The sequence below is a fragment of the Poecilia formosa genome, unplaced genomic scaffold (assembly GCF_000485575.1).
Source record: "Poecilia formosa unplaced genomic scaffold, Poecilia_formosa-5.1.2 Scaffold69, whole genome shotgun sequence".
Lineage (NCBI taxonomy): Eukaryota > Metazoa > Chordata > Actinopteri > Cyprinodontiformes > Poeciliidae > Poecilia > Poecilia formosa.
This window is the reverse complement of record NW_006800008.1, coordinates 401,010-412,414: the sequence shown is the minus strand read 5'-3', so window position 1 is coordinate 412,414 and position 11,405 is coordinate 401,010. Positions and strand designations below refer to the sequence as shown.

Sequence of the window (11,405 nt, the reverse complement as noted above, 5' to 3'; positions counted from 1 at the left end):
CATCACCAAACTGCTCTTGGACGGTTGGGAGAAGTTGCTCTCGGAGGACATTCTGGTACCATTCTTTATTCATGGCTGTGTTTTTAGGCAAGGCTGTGAGAGAGCCGACTCCTTGGCTGAGAAGGAACCCCACACATGAATGGTTTCAGGATGCTTTACAGTTGGCATGAGACAAGACTGGTGGTATCGCTCACCTCGTCTTCTCTGAACAAGCTGTTTTCCAGATGTCCCAAACAATCGGAAAGGGGATTCATCAGAGAAAATGACTTTACCCCAGTCCTCAGCAGTCCACTCCCTGTACTTTTTGCAGAATATCAGTCTGTCCCTGATGTTTTTCCTGGAGAGAAGTGGCTTCTTTGCTGCCCTCCTTGAGACCAGGCCTTGCTCCAAGAGTCTCCGCCTCACAGTGTGTGCAGATGCACTCACACCTGCCTGCTGCCATTCCTGAGCAAGCTCTGCACTGCTGGTAGCCCGATCCCTCAGCTGAAACACTTTTAAGAGACGGTCCTGGCGCTTGCTGGTCTTTCTTGGGCGCCTGTAAGAGTTTCCGTCTGGACTACCGAGTGGAGGTAACGACCCTCCTCCTCACCAACGCCTAACATTTAAGTCTCTTTAGAGTTCAAATGTCACGCTGTATCTCGGGTGTGTTTTATTTTTGAATGCAGGAGGAGGTGACGAAGTCTTGTCGGGGCAAACATGGTCGCTGGACAAACCCCTGGCCAACATGGCGCTTTCCTTCCTCTTCTATGCTGTTCAGATTTCTGGTGCTGGATAAAAATCACAGCAGTGTGGCAACAAGCAAAGAGGTAGGAAACCACTTGGATGTTAAAACCTGCCAGTCACTTTATTTTACTGTAGATAATTCAGATACTTTTAAAAAATAACAGTGTTTTATTAGTGGACTAGAGAAAGAAGAACCAAGTCTGCAGTGCTCACATTTATGGACTCTGCTTATCGCTCTGCTGTATCACAAGCTCATCTTCCACAGCCCTGAGTTAACATGCTGTAATTTATAGCTGCTTCTGGAAACTTTGCTGCTCACTGAGGGATTATCTGGCCTGAAAAACTGCTTTCACGCAGCATAACAACAAAAACATTGAATTCTTTATTTGTACCAGTTGTTTGTATATTGTCTATTTATTGGACTTTAGCTGATAACTTATGAGCACAAAGTCTGAAAAGTGTGACATCCATTTGTATTCAACTGAGGCAAAACTTTAAAAGACCTTTTAGCTGCAAGGTCGTTGTCCTCTGGAAGTTTTCTTAGCAGACTCTCTAGTGTTGAGCAGTAAACACTTACAAATACAAAAATATATAGGTTGAAAGATGAGCGTGTTTAAAATAATATATATATATATTACTTTATTTTTTTTTTAAGTCAGTCTGTTTCTCCTGTCCTCCCTGCTCTCCCCACAGGTCCTGGACAGTGAACTCCCAGTATTGGAGCCCTACTTTGTCCAGAATCCAGAAGCGTTGGACTCCTGCAGGTATGAGGGTCACCTGGCTGGGCCACGCTACAGTTCTGGTCAACATCCTGACCGACCCCATTTTCAGCCAGAGAGCATCATTTCTTCAGTTCATGGGGCCCAAATGATACAGAGGACCCCCCTGCACAGTGGAACAGGTTCGAAGATCTTTCATGTTCTCGCTTTTACTTTGTGGACAGACAGAATCCTTTGAATCAAACCTGGCTTTCTTCAGCTCAGTCCTCTCCTACAAACAGACGCCGTCCTCATCAGCCACTCTCATTACGACCACCTGGATGCTGGATCTGTTGCCAGCCTTAATGCACGCTTTGGAGGGGAGCTACGCTGGTATGTGTCCCAAATNGACATTTTGAATAATGTCAACTTTGTATTAAAAGTGTCATAATTTACCGAATTACGCTTTATGACAACAGTCATAAATATTCATGAAGGCTTATTCATGTTCATGACATGTATTATGTCATATTTATGACATAACCTTCAAATAAAGTGTTACCAAACTGTTTAATCCGCTGTTAACATGTCGTAACCTGTTCTTCCGAGCCGCCTTTAAATGCAACATGAGCGCTACGACGCTCGCGCTGGGTTTACACCTGTAAAGGAGACCTGCTGCTGCTGTGCAGAGCTACACAGGTGTGTTAGAATCACGGCAGCAAACCAGCAAAACGCAAAGAACTTTTCACCAGGCGCTCACCATGACTGTTCTCACCCTCTCTCCCGCTACATGAAGCCGGGTAGTCTGACACCATGGCAGACATTACAGCTGCCACTTTGAACGAAAACAATCAGAGCAATGTGCATGCTCTGCGTGCTCTTTCATTCTTGTGTTTTATTTATTTAATTTAAAAAAATATCAATGTACATGATTAAATAAAATAATGATAGCTACTGCAGTGTACGCAAAGCATTACAAGAACAAAAAACGGCTCTCAGTGACCCTCCAGTCACATTTTCTAAGTAAAGAGCCGTTCAGAAGAATCGGACTGTTCCTGAATGTCACATCATTATATTGCAGACTTTTGGACACAGCATTGTGCCATATATGAAACCAGTCAGTCAACACCTCCGCACAATAATTAAGTGCAGCGAGTGACAACTTTTTTTCCCCATCACAAATGCTTATGTGTCTCTGTTCAGCTAGCTTTGCTAACAATATGTCAACAGAGCTTACCTTTCTTTGAGCTTCTTTTCTAAGTGACGAAAAAAGTTAGACGTTGTCCCCCACCGTCTGTGAAAGCGAAGCGCTGCTGAGTTAGCTGTGGCCATCGGATTTCTTATGATTTATGCAGCGCTATTATATTACTGACAATTAGACAGACATCTTCTGCCGCTGAGAGAAAACCACTGCGCATGTCTCAGAGCCGCGTGCGACTGAAAGGTGGGGAGGGTGAGTAACAGAAACACGTTGTTGCTTGGATTTTAATCGGTGCGTTTTGCATCCACTGAAAACAACGATGTTAACAAATAAACTGGACAGTATGCTGTACGTTTAGTGATATTTTCACAGTTGCGGTCTTGACTGGTCTTGAAATAAAATGCTGAGTCCTCAGAGCCCGAGACAAGACAGAGACCATCAAAAAATGGTCTTGAGACTAAGACCAAGATCGAGAACTACAACACTGTAGTATACTATGACTCATTTTTGCATATTTTTGACATCATACAATACTATGATGCGAAAAATGTGAAAAAATGACAAATGCTATATTATGACGTAAAAAACATAAATATGACCCTTGCTATACTATGATGCGAAAAACGTGAAAAAATTGCCCTTAATATACTATGACCAAAAAATGTGCAAAAATGGCACTTTCCATACTATGAAGTAAAATACATATAAAAATGACAAATGCTATATTTTGACACGAAAAACGTGCAAAAATGTCATAATTCAGCATGATTTTGAAAATGAGCTCAAATCTGGTGTATTTGAAGCACGTATAACATGCCCAATTCCTCATTTAACCAAAGTCAAGATGTTTTATAGTCAAAATGCACCTTCGATCATAAACTCCAGGTGTTCGACATGTCTGCCCAGAGCACGACTGCAGCATCATCAGCCGATGGTTCATCTTTTCCAGCACTTCCTGCTCAATGGTCTTTGCGATATTGTTGAGCTGGTAGGGATCTGCCGTCACGTTATAAACTTCCACAAACACCTGCAGAACAGACAATCATGCTGGGCTTCAGATCCAGCCACTAGCAGTCACTAAAGTCTGGGAAGTTCTGAGCTAATTAAAATCCACATTCTGAGGAAAGCTGGGTCTTTTAAATGAAACTGATGATGTACCTCGTTGTCATCGAATTCGCAGTACTGCAAGTTGGCAGAGGGGGCGACGGTGCGCACACAGGCATAAGTGTTATTGTACGAGTCCTCGCACACACAGTCTGGGAAGCACTCCTGCAGAAGAAGAAGATTTCTTTACACGTTCATTCAACAGGTAAACGATAATTTGATCTGGGTTTTCCTTGTACCGACACTCCCGGTCCCAACAGCGGGCAGGCTGGATCCGAAACGTTCCTTCCTTCACCTTCATACTCCACCAGGATGTCTGTTCTCCAGCTGCTGCTGTTCACCTTCCCTTGCTGCTGAAAGAACAAAAAATTAAAGTCTCTTGATTTATCATAGTTTGTCACTTTTTTTCATTAAAGTTTGTTTTCTGCACCATTCAATTAATTTCTTCCTGTCTTATTTCATCTAAGTGTTATAATAATGTCAGCGAATACTAGCACATATTATTGTGTATAAGGCCTAACTATATGCACATACCCACTAAGATTTGGTTAAATGTTAAAGTTGCACCAAGCTGAGTATTAGGCCAGAATTGAGAGAAACCATTTAAAGCTGTTGAGCCAAATTTTAAGAATCATCCATAAATGTGGAAAAGTTCAGTATTTAGGCTGCTTCAATGTCGATGTTTGAGATCTTTGTCTCCCCGTTTCAACAATCTAGATGTTGATTTAAGGTGCAAGAAGCAAAACAACAGAAAAACAGCCCACAGCATGATGAATTATGGATAATCTGGAATTAAAAATGTAGATACAATTAATGTTTTACAAATCTTAGCAGCTGTGCAGTCAGTCCACTCAGAAAACCTTTAACTTAATCACTGAAAGACAAAAATGATCTATTATGCTGATGATGATCGATTTAAATGTTGAAGGGAGCTCTATGTGCAAATAGTTTAAATAATGTAAGTTGTGACAGATTTAGTTTTACAATATTTGGACAAAAAAACAAATTATATAAATACTAATATACCATCAGCTAAATAGCATGAGTCAGACTCTCAAATACTGTTATTTAAATACGTAAAGGCGATGATGCAGTATAAAAGCTTTTTTACGATTCGTGGACATTTGGAATATTACTTACCAAGTAAAGAGGAGAAATATTTTTACCGCTCTTTAAATTCATAAGATTACATAAACTGAAATTACTCTGCGTTTAAACCATTAATAAAAGCTCATCAATTGTTCTTGTGAAATAAATAGATGACGTTCTCTCACCATAATGGGCAGGAAGGACATGCCGTCCATTTGGGTCTTGTTGACGTTGTAGCCGGCGATGTCCAGGATGGTCGGGCCGAGGTCGACGTTCGCCACCGGCATCTGACAGCATCAACACAGAACAGATGGCTGAACCTTCAAAGTTACAATTTTACTATGTTACAACACATCTGATAATATGAAAAGTAATTCAATTCAAAAATACTTTACTGATCCCAAAGGGAAAGTAAATAACTCAATAATTTGAGATTCTTCAGAGTTACTGTGGTCAGGAATGATCTCCCGTTTGTGTTACAGCAAATTTGAAGAAGTTGACTCTAAGGACAAGTGAGATAAAAGCCTGATGTGTTTTGCTTTCACACTCCACTGTGTCAAACAAACTAAACCTTGTGGAAAAACCCGTTCCCCTCCTCACCTGTGGGGGCGCTGCCACAAGAACCACTGAAAAAAACAAGTTCCTTCTTCACTAAATGTAAGCAAAAATGGAGTGGCACCAGATTTTAGTGGTTGTAGGATTTCTGTTTTGTCTTTAGCCAAAGATCAGAAGCACGAAATGTCTAGACTCATGAGTTTGTTTTGGTTGTTTTTACCCAGAATGCTTTCGTTCACTTCCTGCTTTTGGAGCGGTCTCCGGTCCACTTTGCATTCACATATGAATTTGAATTCAAATCGTGACAACTGAACCGAGACGAAGGTTTTTAGGTGAACCAGAGCTAGCCGTTTTGGTCGATTCCGTATGTAACAGTATAAAAACTGAGACTGTGTGAATGTTTGTACCTGGCTGGTCTGGTTGGGTTTGATGTTTGGTCCTCTGACCAGGAGAGGAACCCTGATGTCGAACTCATAGAGCTGCCGTTTGTCCAGCGGCAGAGAGAACTGACCTGAATCAGAGCCAAACGCTTTAATTCATCACATCACCTAAAGAGAACTGGCAGAGATCAACATCCTCACTCACCTGTATGGTAGCCATTATCAGATGTAAAGAAGATGTAGGTGTTCTCTAGTTCACCTCTGACCTCCAACTTCTTCACAATTTTCTCCACCAGATCGTCCACTGACAGTAAAGTTCGCCATCTAGAGCAACAAAAACAGATATTTCATCAGCAACAGTAGAAGCAGATATAAAGGTTAGAGAAAAAATAAAACCACAAACCGCTTCCTGAAGGCGTCATCGAGGAACTGGACAGAGGAGTTGGACATGGGAGTTTTAGCCTGACGGATCAACCAATGTTTGTCCTAAAATCACCAAATGAAGTCAGATTAATAAGGTTTTTAAATGAATGTAGCTGTTTTAATTGTCCTAAAATAGAGGTGGATTGAGTAGAGAAAGAAATATGAGAGAAAGAGAGTTTACCAAACTATTGGGTGGAAATCAGTTTTCAATAACAGTAGAGCTGAATAATAAATCAATAACAATATATATTGTGATAGAAACATGATCAATATCAATAGATACTAATCAATACGTCTGATAGTATATTCAGAACATATTCACTGAAGTCTGATGCAGAAAGAAAGGCTAAGCTAGGTTGGTGGAATCAACTAACTCACTTGCTCTTTGGTTGCCTAGCAACAATCTGCTGGGTAATGAGCAGTTTCAAGTTCCCCCTCCCCCAACTTTGGTTACCTAGCAACAGCCTACTGAGAAACAGTTTCAAGTTTCCCCACTGTGCCTCATAACTGCTTAAGAATAAACAAAATGGTGTTTAGTAAAAACTTTGGATAAAACAGGAAACCAACCAAAAAGCTGATAAATAATTATCGACACTGACAGTTATTGATATTGACTGATATGAAACATTATAACTTTTTCAGCTTGTATTGGCCTGGAAACTCAGTTTCTCTGGGGTAACCTGTTGGTTTTTGCCTTTAATTTTTTATGTGACAGTAAAAAGGGGAAGGGTTATCCAGATTTAATATCAGAGTCAAAATAAAACAGAGACATTTTAGAAATGTTTGAATCCATCTGGTTTCTGCTGTATACTAAAAGCGTGTCCCACCTTCCCGTGGACGTTAAAGTTGGGGTCCCTGGGAGCCTTGGTGTCGTTGAAGCGGTCCTGGTACTGAGGAGCCGCCGTCCACGGGGAGTGTGGCGCCGGCGTGGAAACCATCATGAAGAACGGCTGGTAACTGGATTTATACTGGAGGAAGTCCAGAGACCTGTTAGCCTGGGAGAGAAACAAAAACCAAAATTGATCATAACATTTCCCTTGTGTCTCTAATTGCACCTTTGACATTAAAACAAAGTCTCACCAGCACATCGGTCAGGTAATCTCTGCTGTAGTCCGCTCCATGTTTCTGAGCCTTCCCATTCACTGACAGAGTGTAGTTGTAGTATTTAGAGTTTTTCTCCTGGAAAACAAAAGTTATCCATTAATTCACTTTGAGAATCTCTGGTTGGTTCAGGGATAAAAACACAAATCAATCTGGCAATTTTTTCTTAAATGCTGTTTTTTTTACAAGTTTTAATAGTTCATTTTAATGGTCCAAAATACAGAAATTATGCTAAAATGGATGTTATGCTAAATCAGAAGTCATGATAAACATGCTAGCATAATTTTGTTGTATGTTAAAGCAAAACTAGTTGGTCTCAGAATTATGCTAAAACAGAAATTCATATTTAGCATAACTAACATTGTAACATAAATTCTGTTTTAGCATCTTGCTAAAATGTGATACTAAAACACACGTTATGATAAACTTGCTAGCATAACTTGTGTTTTAGCATAAATTATATTTCTGTGTAAATTTCGTTTTAGCGTGATATGTTTTATGGCAAATCTGAATTTATGATAAACTAGCTAGGATAACTTTCGTCTTAGCATGTGTAATTTTCATCTTCGACGTTAGGGTTGAATCGTTAAACTTAACATGAACTTTAAAAGCTAAAATGTCCGAATACTACATAAAGTGGGATATTGGGAACACAAACCAGTTATTTATCAAATCAAGTATACTGAAATTCTGGGACCTTGTAACATTTAAAACTTCACAATTCATGTTTAAGGTCAGAAATCAAAACCTTCCACACAATATACAGGAAATGTTTGGTGACAGAGAGGGTGGTTATAATTTAAGAGATGAAGGATATTTTAAAAAACAACATATTAGAACAACCAGGAAGAGTTTTTGTTTATCTGTGTGTGAAGTAAATGTCTGGAATGGATTGAATGATGAGTTAAAAAAAAGTACAAATGTAAACCAATTTTAAAAACTCATTAAAACAGAGCTCATTTCAAAATATGATATATAAGATGACTGTTTAAAAGTCTACAATGTAATTGATGATATAAATAGTATTTAAATAATTGTACATAAGCAAACATCATGTAAAATGGAAACAAGTTCTCTCTTTTTGATGTACTGAAAGTTAATCGATTATAAATTGACAAGTAGGAAAGGGGCAGGACATTATATCTTCTACCTGCTCCTTTTCGAACTGAAAATATAAAATTTGCATGTCACATGGGCAGAATAATTTGTTTTACGTTTTCATTTCTTATGCTTGTTTCATTTTATTTTATTTTATTTTTTTTCTGTCTGTTATAAATAAATCAATCAATAAATAAATGTCTTACTAGTGCCACCCAGTAGCTCCAGCCTGGAGGAACGTGCTCCAAGCCACCAGCGTCAGAATGTCCATACTGGAAGACAAACAATACAGATATTTTCAATAATCTCAATATAAGACAGGGAGCATTTTAATGAAGAAGCAAAGAAGACGGCAGATGGAACAATGCGTATGACCCCAGGTTAAAATGTTGTAAAAGTAGAAATGAACCAATCTTCTGTCGTTATTTAATATTTTGATCTTAAAGTAAATTTAAACGATGTCGTTTCTCCAGTAAAGGCATCGGTTATAGCAGAAGTGGAGGCTCATGTTTCTAACCTGGTTGAGGTATTTCCCTGCGAAGAAGGTTTGGTATCCTCCGAAGCTCTTCAGCAAAGCAGGGAAAGTTTGCGGCTCCTGGCTCTTCTGCCAGGCCAAGCTGCTGCAGTTCCCCTGCAGCGTGTTGTTGATGACGTGGTGGTTGTGGGGGTATTTCCCCGTCAAGATGCTGGCTCGACTCGGGCAGCAGAGAGGACTGGCGACAAACTGAGAAACACAAGCAAAATGGGCAAAATAAGCTGAAATGTTACATTTATCATTAGTATGGAAGTGCAGAGCTAGGGACATATTACTTTACATCATGAAAACCGTATAGCAGGGGTCACCAACACGGTGCCCGCGGGTCCCTGGTCGCCTGAGGGGACCTTGTCAGTCGCCCGCGAGCAAGTTCTAAAAATAGCCATTGTAATTAGGGAGCACTGCCAAAAAATATTCAATTAAATGTTTTGTACCCACTTTAAAAAAAGAAAAGAATAATATGGATTTTTTATTATCTAACCCTCTTTACTATTAGCAAAATTGTGCAGAAAAAAACCTCTCTTTTTTTCAAAACGTCTTGTAGTAGCAAGTCTATGGCGGTGGGTACATCAAAGCTAAATGTCACTGGTCAGTTTATGTTTATTTGGCGGCTTGGCGCTTTTTCTGTAAGCTAAAAATGAATGAGCGGAGTTTGATCCCACTCGTAGTTCTAACAGCGGTCATTTGGATCCCGGCTGAGCTTTATACCATGTGCGGTTCTGACGGGTCACATCTGCCACCCCTACTGAGCGTCTCAGACTGCGGGTTAAACAATTTAATCTAGTCTCCAAAAGAGTAAAAATTAAGCAAACAACGTTGCATCACTTTCTCCTCCTCTGGATGTCTGACACCACCAGAACCTGGGAATCAACATCCCCGTCTTTCCGTGGATCCTACGGGTAGGCTTCGCTTTCATGTCTATTATTTAGCATCGTTTGTAAAAAAAAAAAAGTCTACTGCTTTTGTGGTTTAGGTTTGCGCTGGTTAGGTGCAGACAGTGATAGTTTTGTGCTACTCTCCAACCTGTCTAACTTTTTTTTTTTTTTTTTACNCTTTTCTAGATCTTATCTCGAGATAGAGATAAAATCTAGAAAAGAAATTCTTTTCTAGATCTTATCTCTTTATCTCGAGATAAAATCTAGAAAAGAAATTCTTTTCTAGATTTTATCTCGAGATAAGATCTAGAAAAGGTTTTCTTTTCTAGATAATATCTCGAGATAAAGAGATAAAATCTAGAAAAGAAAACCTTTTCTAGATTTTATCTCTTTATCTCGAGATATTATCTAGATTATATGTATCTCATTATTTTAATTATCTCAATGAGTTTTTTTAAACAGTGGCAGAAATGGGTTTCCATAAAATTGTTCCCACATAGTGTTGAAAAAAATAGTATTTTTAAGTCTTTAATATATAAATATAGTTTTCTTAAGTGCCTGGTTTTTGCAGTTAATAGTAACATTTTCTTACATATACAACAGCCATTTTTTTTTCCATGGATGTAATATGCGGTACAACTGGTAATATAATTTAAGTCTAGACTTCCTCACCTCTGAGCCAAGACCCATTTCTAGTGTTCTGACCTCATCTCTCCATGCAGTACTACCTGGAGCCGCCGGTCCGTCTCAGAGAGGCCCTGGAGCAGAAGGGACTGAAACCAGAATCCTTCTTCACTTTGCATCACTGGGAGTCCCGTCGCACAAGACAGAGACGTCTTCGACTGATGTCTGCAAAAACAAACATTTCATTAAAAAACTGAAGATTTGAGCTCAGACTAAATAAAAATGAATGTTTTATGGTGCATACATTAACTGTTTGGCATCTCACAGCTGCAGGAGTTGTAAATACAACAGTTTGTACAAGAATCACACTTTGATCTAAGGTGATTCACCTTCAGTCATATAAAATATTATTGCAGACATGACAGGAAGAGATGACTTACATGCTGATTCTCTTAGAGTGGAGGCTTCAGGGGGTGTGCACACTGCCTCAGAACCCTTTGAATCCTGAGGAGGAAAAACAAAGCGAGGTCAGAAAAGGCTTCACAGGACAGGATTTAAAGTTAAAACCCATCCCTTCTCTCTAAGAACTCAAGTTTTTCAGATTGTGTTGGTTTAAAACTCTAGCTTCACCTTTCAACTTTAGACTCCTACATGAAGAGTGTTATTCTTTGAGATGAGTGCTGCCATATAGGAGTTTTGTTTTGTTTTCTGAATCTGCTACAGCCAATCTAGAACTGCTACCTGTGATGTTTACTTTCAATTGCAATTGTGAAAAACATGCTGATGTTGAGCTGGGCTCAACTGCAAAGTGATTTTGTTGCAGCTTCAGCCATTTTTTTCTTTTTTTTTTGTGCTGTGAAAACATCAAAGCTGCATATCCTCTCAACAGTTTTTCTCCAAATTTCGGTTGTGTGTATTTTCTTTTATGGACCAAAAATAGAAGAGTTTTGGCATTGCTATGACAAAGACTTTACTGCCTCTTACCCTGAATGTAAAACG

The 11,405-nt window shown here is 39.3% G+C and overlaps 1 protein-coding gene across 4 annotated transcripts in view; it reads right to left on the bottom strand.

Annotated features, from left to right (window-relative positions):
- Positions 1-11,405, bottom strand: part of gnsa (glucosamine (N-acetyl)-6-sulfatase a) — a 22,465-nt gene that overhangs the window by 6,070 nt on the left and 4,990 nt on the right. For 2 of the 4 annotated variants that reach the window (XM_007555214.2, XM_007555212.2), the window contains exons 3-13: positions 8,890-9,096; positions 8,579-8,644; positions 7,254-7,352; positions 7,001-7,168; positions 6,154-6,236; positions 5,956-6,074; positions 5,778-5,881; positions 5,001-5,102; positions 3,966-4,076; positions 3,781-3,891; positions 3,489-3,649 (exon numbers count right to left, since the gene is read on the bottom strand). In XM_007555214.2, coding sequence (XP_007555276.1) covers positions 3,489-3,649; positions 3,781-3,891; positions 3,966-4,076; positions 5,001-5,102; positions 5,778-5,881; positions 5,956-6,074; positions 6,154-6,236; positions 7,001-7,168; positions 7,254-7,352; positions 8,579-8,644; positions 8,890-9,096 — 1,331 coding nt within the window. Of the gene's footprint in view, positions 1-3,488; positions 3,650-3,780; positions 3,892-3,965; positions 4,080-5,000; positions 5,103-5,777; positions 5,882-5,955; positions 6,075-6,153; positions 6,237-7,000; positions 7,169-7,253; positions 7,353-8,578; positions 8,645-8,889; positions 9,097-11,405 lie in introns of all 4 variants that reach the window. The other 2 variants (XM_007555211.2, XM_007555213.2) reach the window with 1 other exon arrangement.